Below are 14,592 nucleotides of genomic sequence, written 5' to 3' on the forward strand. Positions count from 1 at the left end.
AACATAAAACAAAGAAAACTGTTGTTGAGTATTCTAGTAAGATTAAATGATGAGAGGATCAGCCAACACATCATAGAGTTTCATTTCCCTTTTGAAAGCTCAGAGAAGGGAAAGGTGAATAGGGAAGTCAGGATATCTGTAATGAAGCATTAATTACCCATAATATAGTGCAAAATTAGCACAGAGAGTGAAAGTGAAAAGTAAAGAGTTTTCCTGTGTTGTGCACTTAGCAAGTAAACCTAACAATGTAAGATGCATCCATATATTGTGTTACACGTTTTATCATAACCGTTTATGTCTCTTTCACTTTTAAAATCATAATTCTACTTATCAAAGAAAATCAGTGCCCTTGCTGAGACAGGATACTGGGACATGCCACACTAGATCCTCATACTGTCTGTAATACTGCCTATACCTGCTACCACCCGTGAATGGAGCAACACAACACAAGTTACCCTCCCTCCCAGGCTGCTAAGAAGGACCTTTCTCTCTGTAGCTTCCCCATTGCTTTATGCCAGAGCATATTGTTTCACTGTCATCTCTATCACATTGATTACAAGGAGTTTCCATCACTTGTAGAAATACTGGGGCCTTTCACAGTTTTCTGGACCACATTAACTCAATGGTATCTTTTGGTAGTGAGTTTCACAGATGAATGCGTGAACTGATCTTTAATCGCCTTTATAAAACTGCCTCAGAGTAGATGCCATCTTGACTGTAAAGTTAACCAGCAGAAAGAAACCTAGCTGTGCCTGAGAATATTCCCATTTCATTTTTTTCAACCCATTGATTCTAATTTGGGAAATCTCATGCACAGAAGTTTGTAGTGATTGATGTTGATAGTCCCCCTTCTTCCTGATACTATGTTTTATTTGTTTTAGGTGTGTTTCTCACCTGTACATATGCGGCTAAGGAAGCCACAAGGAAGATGAAAAAGGCTAAGCTATGTAAGTGGTCCCAGTAGAATTCTTGACTGCTTGAATGGGCATGGCTGATGCATAACAAAAAAGTGCAAAGTGAGGTTATACTGGGTTAACTGTTCACAATTGTCTGCAGAGCCAGTGGAAGCATATATTACCTGACAGGTTCTTTTACTGAAATCAAATCACTTAGTAAGGTGTGTGCTGTTGAATGTGTGTAAAGAGAAAACTGTGTATTTCACTACTAAAATGTGTCTTCATAGGTCATTAGGGACCACTCAAGGATCTAAGCAAGCACAGAGAGACATAAATATGTGAAATGGACCTACTGTACCACAAAGCATATGTAGCTGATTAGCATGAGGCAAGTTGTGTGTGTTCTGTGCACTAGGATGCTTAACTTTCAGCTCTGATGCTGTAAAAGCATCACTGTAAAAGCATCTCTGTCCACAGATTATTTTACTCATCTAGTTGACAAACCAGCCTGCTGTGAGGTTGTGAAATCATGTTTAACCCCTTGTTCCAAGTTGATTGTTCCCAGCAAACCTTTTTAAAAATCAAGACAAGACAATGGGCTGTGGCTGCAGCCTGGCATTAGAGATGGAACAGAGCTATGTGAGCACAGCAGGAGGTTTGGGAAGCATCCTGCCTCGTGTGTGCTCAGTCCTTCCCTGTACTGACTCACAGCCACGGCTTTCCCTAAACCCTCCTTCCCACATGTAAACCATGGCCTGGGTGACTATATTTCTTTCTCTTTCCAGCAAAGTGTCATAAAGGATATTTCCTTCAAAGAAGCAAACACTGAAGGTTAGAAATACCCTGAGGCTGCTTTATTCCATCCTTAGTTGCAGCCACATCCCTCAGTATAGGGGGTATTATGTGTTATTTTAGAGATGCAGAGCACATAGGCATGTCTTGTAACCCAAAACCACTGATACAAAGGTGCAAGAGGAGGGCATCCCTGACACTCAGTTACTCATTGTTCCATGACAAGATCACTCAGCTATGAAAATAATCAGTCTGACTTTACGAAGATTTTGTACTCACAGATGTGCCCCAGATCGATTGCGATGTCAAGGCGGGGAAGATAATCAATCCAGAATTCATTGCAAGATGCCCTCCTGGGTGTCAAGATGTAAAATACCGTGTTTATGGCACAGACATTTATGCTTCCTTTTCCAGCGTGTGCAATGCTGCAATTCACAGGTGAGTGCATATAAATGAGCAAGGGGCTCAGAAAAAGCTGTCATTTCGGTGTAGGGAGTTCTCAGCTTTTCAAACCCTTTAAAGTTCCTACTGCCTTGTAGGTTTGATTGCAGACTGCTCTTGTAGTAGAAAACCTGTGAGAAAGACTGATGCAAGTGATCCAATTTAAAAAGTGCTGTCAATCCTGTACAATCTTGTATCCCTGTTCAAATCAGTCATGTTTGAACACAATTCTCAATCTTTGGAGAATTGTCTTGAGAGCTGTGGATCTCTCATTCATGCATAGCAAATTGCCATTCTACTGTTATTATCCAAGCAGAAGATAGGATAGAGCTGCTGCTACTAATAAAGCTTCAGAGAAAATAGGCATATCACGAGGGATGAATACATACAACTCTCATACTTCTGGAACTGGTTTTGATTCTCCAGATTTGAATTTTAGCTGTCCTTGACATCAAGAGCTGTCCTGCTACAGAAAAGTCACTGAAGCAAATTTATAACATTAATTTTATGGTGCAAATTTTGCTGAGTTTGATTATCCATACAAAAATGTGAATAAAATTTTAATGGAGAATAACTTCAGCACCAAAACACACCATAACTGTAGGCAGGATGCAGAGACAGGATGCATTCAGCTGAAAATGCAGTAAGAATTTATGAAGCCTGATTGACAACGTGACTTCATACAGAGTTATTTGAGCTACTGCAGTGCTTCTAGTTCTGTGAAATAACTGGGATCACAGCTGAATACTTTGAGACTTCGTACCTTACCTCTGTGCTATGCAGTGCCTGTGTGCATGTGGCTGCCACCTCCTGGTGTCAGCTCTGCCCGCTCAGGCCGTTGACAGGGGGTGACTGCTGGATGACTGGCTTTTCAAACCCGATTCTTCCTTCAGATACTAGTGTACAATGGAAATTGCTTGTCCCAAAGGGGAACTACAAAATACTGGTAGAAACTGCAGTTTCCTCTGTAGCTCAAATGCTGGCTGTCTGTATTGTTGAAGTAAGGGTTTCCAGATTCCTTGTTTGCCAGCTGGGTTTGGGTAGGTTTAATTTATATGCTGCATTTCTGCAGAGAGTAAATTTCCTTTTCGTACAGTTCTATTACCAACAGCTTCTTGTAATCATCAGAGAAAGCTACAGCTCTAACGTATTCTTCACCAATGTTTGCTGCCCATTACTTATTTTCCTTCCTTCCAGTCCTACTGCCACTCTAGTGCCACAGTCACTTCCTGGTTTGCCTGCTCTACTAATGATGCTGCAGCAGGCTGTATGCACCAAAGGTTTACTGTATGAAATGCATTTTATGTCATATGTCAAACACCATTTAATGTACCTCACACATTGAGCCTGCCAGGTTTTCTACAGCTTCCAGCAATATTGTGTTCAGTTTACTCCAGGCTGAGATCAGAACCAGGCAGAGTTTACTGCAGGTAATACATCGGGGAACTCAAAGAAAATGCTATTTTTTTTTTTTTACAAAAGAAAAAGTCAAGCAAATGGGAGGTTTGCCTCAGATTTGTATTTCTGTCATCACGTGGTTGCCCCAAAACTCCTCTGAGTACATCTCCTTGCATCTTCAGTCATTCAATCAAGCCTGCAGGAATTTTAATGAAGGCAGTAGCTTGCTCTTGTGTGCAACTAGGTCAACCTTAAACACAGGACCAGTAGATCGGTGAGAATAGCAAACATATCCTGACAGCACTTTGTAACAAACTGCTCTTCTCTGTGTGGAAGAAGCACAGATATTCCTTAGCAGCAGACTTAGTAGTAGTGTCACAGCTCCACTACAGCCCCTGGTTTAAAGGTAAAAGTGAATGCTTCATACCTCTTTCTTTGTTGAACAGTGTCTAAGTTTTTTTGGAGGGAATTTCTGCCTTCAGACACCATGTTTTCCCATTGCAGTGGTATAATCGACAACACAGGTGGGAAGATCCTTGTCCAGAAAGTCGCTGGCCACTCTGGTTACCGAGGGAGCTTCTCCAATGGGGTCCGGTCCCTGTCCTTGCCGCGCTGGAGGGAGTCCTTCCTTGTGTCAGGTATCATGGTGGAGCACCAGAGCTGCCTGCCCTCCCCAGCTGTTCCCACTGCCCAACCAGCCAGGCAACAGTGGGCAGAGGGGGCAGCAGCCTTCTTTAGAGACCTGTTTAGTCACCACAGGCCCACCCCACATAGTTTCAGCATCAGTAACACATTTGAGACAGTTTTTATTATGGGCTTCCTATATAGCCTGCAGAGAGACATATACCTTGCCAGCAGTGTGCTTGGTTCAGCCCCAGTGTAGGTGTGAGCCTACTGCAAGGGTGACAGGCAGTCTGAAGGCATCTTCATTCCTGCTGCTGATGCATAAAATCAGAGTCTTGGTACTGACAGGGAGGTCTTCTATTTGCAGTTGCTCTCCACCCTGGTAAGTGCTGCCGCTAAGGGAACTAAAGAGCCTTTTGGCCATTTGAAGCATCCTCTGCCTGCACCTGATTTCCCCACCTTCTAAAGTGATTTTTGACTTTTGTCAACCCACCTCAAGTCAGATATAGCCATACTGTGTTTATGCAAACCCTGTATTAATTAATTCAATTGGTGCATCCCAAGTATGTTGCAAATTCTCCCTATTGCTGTTAGCCAAACAGTCTTGATATCAGGGCAGGGAAATCCATCTTAATTTAATGTTCATTCATTTCTTGCCCCTGTATTATATACAGCAGCTTACTTGCATTCACTGACAAAATTCACACATTCTTTTTTCACCAGCTTTATATTATCTTCAACCTACCTGCACTCATTCTACCTGTGTGAAAGGAGGGTCTCATTTACATTGTTTTACATACAGTTTCTAAATCTAACTTCCTGCTGCATCCATGCAGGGTCTCAGTTCTTGTTGGTCTACACTTAGGTTTAGGACAGGTATGACCAATTGATGTTAGTTAACTACATCGTTCCTGGAAAAATCAACACCTCGAGCTACTGTACAGCCACTAAAAGTGAAGAAATGCTCTTTTCATGTGAAAATGTGTGGACAGTAAAGGAGCCTTCAGAAACAGACCAGAAGAGACTGTCATCTGGAGTTTGCATTAATATATTTGGATGCATTTTTTATAGCATTCTGCTATGGGTACACCACATTATGAGGAGGATTTATTTTGGATAAGTAGGAATTTCCTGGAATAGCTGAATTGCTACTTGTACTTGTTGCTGGTTTTTCCCTGACAAACAGAACATTGTACTTCTGGTACATAAATGGGAAATGAGATTTTTTTTACCTCAGCAGCTGCTCAGTTGTTATCCCATAAAACTGTAGGAATTTTTGACTTATAGTAACAAATCTTTATTCTTAATTAATGAAACACTGTATAAGAAGATAAAAGAGAAAGTTATAGGCACATGTAAGAGAAGGTGATAAGAAATCTGGGCACAATGGGGTTTGTCCCTCATCCATTTAGTTTTACACATGCTGAGTGCTCTCATTGATGTCAGTGGAACTACCTGGTTTATAAACTAGCTCAAGCAGAAATCTAACATAATACATCACATAACATATATAATATCATATTTCATATATAAATAGGAAGAATAAGCTCACTATACCTACTGAAAATGTAAGGATTCTAGAATTTTAGTGGGAAATTTAAAGGACTACAATGTCAGGAAGGCTGTCATTACCTCAGCAGCCTGAGGCTGAATGCAGATAGATCTCACTCACAAAAAGTGATGAGTGGGGTTTAGGTTGTTTGGTGCTTTTTTAACAATATTACAATTATTAGTCATAAAAAGACAGAGTTGCTTATAGCATTCCACAGTAAAAACACAAAGTCACCTAAGGCATTATTTCCAGGACAGCTTGAGAGCTTGAACTGAGTTCCCTATTCTCCAGCCAAATCCCTTTTTAAGAGGCCAAACCTGTGTGCGATACTGCACCTTGGTTATGTGCCAAGAGTTTTTTCCTATTTAGAATATTGTCTACAAGAGTTGGTGATGTTTATATTGTGAATGGGCATCCACACAAAAGAACACAGAAGAGGAATCCTCTGGTGAAGAAGTGGCCTGATTTAGGGGCAGTGGGGAAGGAGGTCTGTCCTCTGGGATTAAAGCAGTCAGCACACCAGGAGGTATGCAAATGCCCTGGTATTCACTTTCAGGCACTAAAATGCTTTGGCACTCAGTTGAATGACTCCATTCACTTTAGTGGGAGTTTTGCAGCTAGTGGTTTAGGAAAATAGTCCTAGAAGTCTGAGTATGCTTGTCACAAATAAGCATGAGAGGGTGAGCAGCCACCACCCCATTGCTTGTACTTCAATGGCCAGAAGTTGAGGTTTTCAGCCCATATGTGAATCCATTTTTAAGTACATTAAGCAAACTCAAACCTAGATGTAACTTCTTCCAGACAGTGAAAAAGACATATTACCATTGCCCCAGAGAGCAGGGCCACATTCAGGCCAGACCTCAATCCTACCTCATGGTCAAAGATGGAACGCAAGCTGCTGTTGATCAAAAACCCCAGAGTCCAGGAGCAGCCAGCCTCCCCACACTAGTTAGCTTATTTGCACAGCAGTGGGCTTCAGGTTTGCATTAGAAATCAGATTAGCACAGAAATACTTTAAATAAAGATCAGATTATTACGCCAGTGCTGCCTCCATGTACCAGCCACTCATACCTGACAGTTCTGACTCTGCTGGGGATTAAGAAATGCGTTTAGAAATCATCTGCAATCTTATACCTTTTCCATGTTTCTACCAAACTGGCAGAAGAGCTCTCTAGTCCTGCTTGGCTTCTGATCCCAGTTTTAGCTCCAGGAAAAGTGAATGTGAAAATCTGCTGCCCTTCACTTAAGCCAGCTTCTGAGAGAGGCCTAGCAGCAAGAAGGAAGCTCTTTCCAGCTTGTCCTTCCATGCTAACTGGCGTGCTCCAGTCTTTGGTGAATTTGTGTTGACTTCAGTGGAGCTGCTCTCAGTTTATACCACTGTAAATGAGAAATGGAAGAGCTCTTTACATCATTACCTCTGCTATATACATCTTCCCAAAGAATCCACCAAGTAACCAAGGGAATAAAGGAAAGCAAACCTAGCATCACCATCACAACTTGGGTTTTGCAGGAAGTGGAGGTAGGTCTCATCTGAGGTGGTCCAGATGCATGACACAGCACAGCATCTTGTAGAGACAGTCACCACAGTCTGGAAATTCTACATCCACCAATTCCTAGAGTCCAGGGCTGTCTTCCCTATACTGCCACACTTTTCATTCAGTCATATTTGGGAATATAAAAATTGTCCCAAAAGATAAAATTGCATGTCTACATGTATCAATACAGATGGCACCTGCTGCAGCAGTAAAAAGATTTGTGGTTTAAAGCTTAACTGGGAAACGTGCCTCATTGTTTTAAGACAGGACCCTCATTTTAGATATAAATATAGGTGCCATATGTTCCCACACACAAGCACAGCCTTCTCTTACTGTTATTATTGCTAAAGACTATTGCCAGAAATGGCATCTTGCAAAAGTCAAGTCAGAGAAGAATGCTGTGTGCGTGATGAAATGAATCCCACATCAAACATGCTGTCTAAAGTCAATTGTATAGTTTGGCTCTGGAAAAGGTTGCCTAGGGAAGCCATGGGCTTAAGTACAGGTTACACAGATGCCCTTCAGGAACTGCCCCCTTATGCTTAACACCATTTCACAGCAAAGAAATAAACAGACTGACCTCTTCAAATCCTTCCCAGGTCTGTGTTTTCATGCTTTCTAACCTTTTTTTTATGATGCTGGATTTAGACACTAGCATTTTTAGTGACATGGTTTTGAGATTCTGCCATCAGAAAGACAAATGAGTTGAGCAGTAAAGAAGTGGGGTCTGATTCTGAGCACATATCTTAGATGAGAATTTTATCGCAAAAAAAACTTAGAATATTTTGTGATGCTAATTGTTTTGTTTTTTTTTAAGAGGGCAGGCCAAGAAAAGGTGTGACGTATCCATCAACTCTTGAATATTCCTCTTCAAAAGGCACAGCTGTTAAATCAGGCAAGTAACTGTAACTGACTTTCCCTTCATTCATTCACAACTCTCTGTTGCAGCTTCTCAGTTGTGCAATGCAAAGATATAACTATTCAGAGTAAGAAGATCATGCATCCCTTAACATCTCACCCAAATCTGTCACGGTATTTTTTTATGTTAAGCATATGGAAATTATCCCAGACAATTTCTATTTTTTGGTCAGACAGTATTTCAGAGACTTATGTTTCCAAGTGCTTTCCCCCTTTAAATGTGCTTTAAATCTGTTAGTGAGTATGATGTTGTACTGATTATTTGAAAGCATCTGAGGTTATATATGTTGACTTTCTCTGATGTTATTAATGTTATCTCTTGATATACAGTGCTGAGAGTATAATAAAAAATAATTATATAATACTAATGACACAGATGGCAACACACAGCAGCTTTAGCTAAGGATGGTACAATAAGGAACTACTCTGTATAACCATTTTAGTCAGCATCCTACCCTGTAAGACTCAGTTTAAATAATTTAGTTGTTTTCAGAGGTCTTTGATCAAGTCTCACACCAGGTGATAGCTGATATTCAAGAGCACATAAAGTGCCTCCCTCGCTGAAACGACACTTGTTTGTGCCCCCTGTAACAACTGTTTAAAGTCCAGACTATTCCTATGGGGCTGCGAATGAAAACAAAATGAATGTCTTGCATTGCTATACACTTCCCTAACACAGCTCTTTGGCTGATTGCTGAGCCTGAGCCTCCCTGAGCTTATTCAGTGAGCTGTGGTGTAACAAAACCTGCCTTATCTTCTCCATAAACTCAAATGCCTGTCAGTGGGTGCATCAATTCAAGGCCACACAGAGGTTACTTAGTGTCCTTACAGTCCTCCTGTACATTATTGTTTGGTCCTTGGAAGTGAAGTAGAAAGCTTTTTCCTCATCTTTAGGTTTTTATTTGCACAAAGGCAAATCTAAAAGTTGCAGTTGTTCAGACTGAGTATGCATCACTCAAAGCCATGCCCTTAGTTTACAATACCTTTGCAAATAGTAGGTACAAATTTGATTATATCTTGATTTTGTACACAGAAATTACTGATCCAAATATTATGCACTGCTAGAAGGGAAGCGATACCTTAGAAATCTTCGCTTTTTCTATGAAACATTTACTAAAACCACATCTCATCATTCCAAAATATACTCAACACTTTAGGTATCAGCCCAAACATCTCAGACTAGACTAGGGACAATCACAGCCAGAGCAGAGGTCAGCAGGCTGAAAGCAGTAATTTCTCCCACCAGTACTAAACCACATTATGTGAGAAACAGGGAGCATCAAGTCACAGCTCAGTCATTCAAACAAAATATCAAGAATATGCTCCTCCAGCAAACCAAAGACTCAAGCAGCTTCTCTTCACTTTGCTCTTGAATCAAACAGGGTGAATGAAAATGTTAGGATCCTAGCAACAGAGACTGTGCATTCAAGCAGAGAAAATCCAGAATGATCAAAGGCATAAATAATCACTGTTACATGAAATCCAGTGATTGCCATTGCCTTGCTTTGCCCAGCCCCATGCCATAGGTAGTAAAGAAATCTGATGGTCACTATTCACCTTCCCAAGCCCTGCTTGTCCCTGTCAGCACTCCTTAGCCCTGCCACCTAAGCCCAGTAATCTCAGCTGTTAGAAACAGCTTTTTCTTGAGATAAAGATCTGTGGTGCTAGTGCCATTTTATGATAGAGGATTTCCTACTTCTTTTATAATTTTTAAAAAGCTACAATTTTCTTCTGATTTAAATTACAGAGAACACATTGTTCACTTGGATACTTAAACCAATTATCAGTAGACACAAAGGCAGTACTTTGAGGATTACTCTCACTTGCTGCCAGATTAGCAAAAAGCCCTCATCAGCTGTCAGAGATGCAATTTTGGTCCTCATCCCAGGGACACCAGAGATTCAGAGTGCCTGAGATTTCTTTAAATGCTGCTAAGTGGTTACAGTGCTTCCCAGTTTCTGGGTACAGCAAGAAAAATCCTTCCCAAAATTTTAACTATTCACAGCTGGTAGAAACGATCAAAAAATGCTGTTTTAAAAAATAACACAAATTTTTAGGAAACCATTATCCCTGGGCTTATTTCTTTAATAGGTCAAAGCTGCCAAAATAACTAAAGAGGAAAAAAAAGGAAGATCAAAATCCTCCAGTACTCAGTAAGACATAAAAGCAGAGGCAGATTCTCTTGCAGGGTAGCAGTAAATAAACTGCAATAAATTTTCAAAGTACTTTGATGACTTTGGGTCTTAGAAGAATTAAAAAGGACAAAAAAATCTCCCTTTTCCTTCTAAGCCAGTCTGTGGCTTTTGGGATTTGGCCCCATGATGATGTGACAGTGTCAGGCAAAAAAGAACTAGAACGGAACGTGAATTAGTGACTGAAATACTGCATGATAACTTGTGTTCCCCAAACGCCCTGCCCATACTGTGACCCTGATTCTGAGGACACACTGCTACTCAGAAGAAAAATCAACAACATGATGCATTATTCTCCTGAGTACTGGTTTATTACTGGTAAAAACCTGTATTTATTGCTCACTTCAGAAATTCTATTGATATTGGCAGGAAGTTTTGGGCAATAAAAATGCCTAAATTAAGCACCAGAAGTAGGGGTTGGCTACCCTCTAGAGGCACCCAGCCACCAGTTTTTCTTTGTGAGCAAGCTCTGGTTGGACTGACTGACATACCTTGTGCCAGGTGATGGGATGCCTTCCGTGGGGACTGATAATCTCTAAATATGAGAGCAAGAAGTATTTTCTGTCAGAGCTGCCTTTCCTAACGTACTTCATTTTGTTTCAGAGCCTAAAAAGCCAGAGCAAGACCTTAAAGCTGTAAAGAGCACAGATATCACTAACACATCGGAAAAAGCACCAGAACAAGGTATGTGTTGGGGATCTTGGTATTCTTTTACAGTATCTGTCCCAGTTTAAACTGCCTGCAGATGCTTATGGGAAACAGTTTGATGCTGGTAATACATACAGCTTTACCTCCCTCATTCAACCTCCTCTTTGCAGCCTCTTTCAGACCAAACCAGTGCCATTACATGAGCACCTGCAGTGGTGCTTGGAAGGCATGTACCAATTCAGAGAAGAGAGGGCACCCTTGCAGTTTAATTTTTGCCTGTGGTTTGGGTGTCGTGAACTTCAGAAGCCTGCAATAAGGTTCTCAGCTATTTCCTATGCAGGCCACAGGCTCTGTGAAGATGCTGTGACAGAGATGGGCACCCTGCCCACAGAAGCACTGGGAACAGCTAGCCCTGGAGAGCCCTTCTCTTGTGTTAAAGGCGCTACCAGAAACCCAGCCAACAAGCACCAAAACAACATCATTTCTGCAAACCCTTTGAAGATACTGTGACGGAGGTGGGCACCCTGCCCACAGAAGCACTGGGAACAACTAACTCTGTGAAGCCCTTCTCTTGTGTTAAAGGCTTTACCAGAAATCTAGCCAAAAAGCGCCAAAGCAACATCTTTTCTCTGCTGTTATTGTTCTACTTCCTTGGGTTTTCTGCTAATGCTGTTAGCTCCTATCTTCGTTGCTCCTTGCAGCTTGGGATATAAAGCCCTGTTGCTTGCTCCTTGCTCCAGCAGCACCAGATCACAGGGAAGACTCACTGTGCCCTCTGTCTTCTTTCTTTTAGAGCAGCAGTGTGGAGGAGGGCGCTGCTTTGTTTTTCTTCTGAGGTCCCTTTCAGCGTTATCCCATTAAAATTGTCAGATTTGAGTTTTTCACTGCCTAGCATTAGGTGGCAATTAATCCACCATACAGTTTCATGGCAATGCTTTGCAAAAGGAGGATATCCAGCAGTAAAACACAAGCTTGTGCTGTGCAGCAATGAATACACTGCACACCATTCCCTTTCAGTGTACACAGTGTGTCAGGCCATCCCCACGGCTGTGGGCGAGAGGGAGGAGAGGAATAAGACTGAGGTGAACATGGAATATACAGATGGAGAAGATAATAGTGAAGGATCTTTTTTGAGATGATAACTTGAAAGAACTGTAAGCATTTTAACAATTAATATAAGAATATTTAGGATGCAGATTTTGCAGCTAGAATTGTCTCTGTTCTCACAACAGATGATACGTCTTAAAAGTAGTAGCAACTGTGAGATAAGTCAAAGTTAGATGAAATTGGCATCTCCCAGGTGGTGTGCTCCCCCGCTCTCCTCACCAAAAGCCCTAACGCTCCCTGCTCTGGAATGACCCGCTCCCTGCATCACCCTTACCTAAAAATTGTGCTTCTGCCAAGAGCATTTCAGTTTTGTGGTGGGCAATGCATATTTTATTCTGGTCCATGACTCAGAATGGCCATCTTTTATTGCCAGATGCCAGCAGATTTCCATTTATATGGACTTTCTAACTGCTTAATTATGCTGAGAAAAGATGATGGCTGGTTGAGCCCTTTCATAGCTCTGAGACATCTGTCAGGCTGATTGGTGTTCCTGGCCAAAGAAGAAAAGTGTAGGGAAATCACGAAGGCTGCAACAGGCTGTTGTCAGCACCCTCTGGAGAGTGGTGTAATACTGTGTCACACAGGCACCTGTGCTACACATCCACACAGCAACAAAGGCATTAATGGCTCTATAGATGAGGATGCTTGTAGACATCTGAGAAGAATACCAGTGTCTGGGTTGCTTTAAATAGTGAGCATGGTTAATGATGCTTCCATGTATGTCACACATCCATCGATTTTCCTACAGGAGACACAGTCCACAAAGAATATCAAATGTCTCCCGCGCCGACACCAGCTACACAAGTGGCCATCACAACCCCAACACCAACAACCACAACAATGGATCCTTCTACCACAACGCCAAAGCCAACCATAACACCTGCAACAACCAGAACCACAACAGTTGCAGCTGCAGCCAAGACTAGACCGGGACTGCATAGGATCAGAGATATAGGTCAGTAGCAGGCATGTTTGCATTTCTTTCCTCCTGACCTACAGCTTCCCTAAAATTTGAAGGACAAGACATGCAGCTAAATATGCCATGATTTAGTGGATCATTAATTCAGTAATTCAGTATAGAAATATTAGGAGTGGATATAAAAAATATTTCCAGATGGGCTGGAGTTGTGCCTTTGAGATACATACAAAATTACCGTGTCTCACATAAACACAAGCAAGTGTAGATTTGCTGAGACGGGAGTTCATTTGCAGTAAAATTATGGCTAGTCTGTATCTTTACATAAAATATATTTGCCTATAAGCTCTTCATCCTCAAATACTGTCATGACTTTCATGTATAGAAGTCAACAGAGAGTTCTTTGATTCACGTGTCTGGACTGAGACTTCAACAAATAGGTCAACTCATTTTAGAATTAATTTTGTGGTAGCTTTCAATGAATGAAAGTTTTAATATGCTTTTTGTAACAGCCTTTGGATTATAAAGATTAAAACTCTGTGAAGGAATTCTCACATGATTTTTGAACACCAGGTTTACCTTAATCTTTCCTTCTCCATTTACTCTTATTCATTAACATTGGGCTTTGTTTTCAATAGCTAAAAATGAAAATCTCTTATTTTTAGGTTCTAGCAGTGTTCACCCAGCATACTCATCTGTGGTAGCTGCAGCATCAAGTAAGTATGGTGAAGTAAGTATGCCATAAAACATGCAGTACAGTGTATTATTCTAAGGCAGCAATGAGTCAATAGCCTTTCAAGCCTCAGCAAACTCAGTGGCTGGATCCAAGTCTGAATTTAAACTGAAAAATAGATGCTTGGCCTGAATGTCAGAGATGCTGATTGCCTGCAGCTCTGGGGAAGCTTTTCTAGTGAATATCTGTGTTTCAGCCTTGACAAATGCTGGGATTTGCAACACTTGAGACAAACCCTGTGCTGTTTGAATCATGTTTCCTATTGCTTCCTTCTTATGCTCTCAAAGGGAGACTTGATTGAGTTGTAAGATAAATCATGCAAAGTGCTGCATAGTCATCTAAATTTAGGGCTGAGAGCTCTGAAATGCCGACTTATGTTAAACCAATGCTTTTTCAAAAACCTCAGGCTGTGGCTCTGAGCCTGGCATAAATGTGATGTTATTCTTGGCATACCACTTGTATTACTGACAGCAGACTTATGGCTGCTCAGGGATCTGCATCTCAGTCCAGAAGCCTGCTCCCATTCCAGCTCACAGCCTGCAATGCAAGTATTCCCCAAGCACAAACACAAGCTAGGTGAAAAATGGATTGAGAGCAGCCCTGAGGAGAAAAACTTGGGGGTGCTGGTTAACGAGAAGCTCAACATGATCCAGCAGCTTGTATTTGCAGCTCAGAAAGCCAACTGTATGCTGGGCTGCATCAAAAGGAATGTGACCGGGAAGTCAAGGGAGGTGATCCTGCCCTTCTACTCTGCTCTCATTAGCCCCCAACTTGAGTTCAGCTCTGTGGTCCCCAGTGTAAGAAGGAAGTGCACCTGCTGGAGCAAGCAGAGAGGAGGGC

General features: G+C 41.6%; 1 protein-coding gene across 1 annotated transcript in view; it reads left to right on the forward strand.

Annotated features, from left to right (window-relative positions):
- Positions 1-14,592, forward strand: part of VIT (vitrin) — a 50,442-nt gene that overhangs the window by 14,292 nt on the left and 21,558 nt on the right. The window contains exons 3-9 of the mRNA XM_005141011.3: positions 882-947; positions 1,970-2,126; positions 4,032-4,165; positions 8,056-8,133; positions 10,952-11,032; positions 12,852-13,058; positions 13,685-13,735. Coding sequence (XP_005141068.2) covers positions 882-947; positions 1,970-2,126; positions 4,032-4,165; positions 8,056-8,133; positions 10,952-11,032; positions 12,852-13,058; positions 13,685-13,735 — 774 coding nt within the window. The remainder of the gene's footprint in view (positions 1-881; positions 948-1,969; positions 2,127-4,031; positions 4,166-8,055; positions 8,134-10,951; positions 11,033-12,851; positions 13,059-13,684; positions 13,736-14,592) is intronic.

The sequence above is a fragment of the Melopsittacus undulatus genome, chromosome 3 (genome assembly GCF_012275295.1).
Source record: "Melopsittacus undulatus isolate bMelUnd1 chromosome 3, bMelUnd1.mat.Z, whole genome shotgun sequence".
In the NCBI taxonomy this organism is placed as follows: Eukaryota; Metazoa; Chordata; class Aves; order Psittaciformes; family Psittaculidae; genus Melopsittacus; species Melopsittacus undulatus.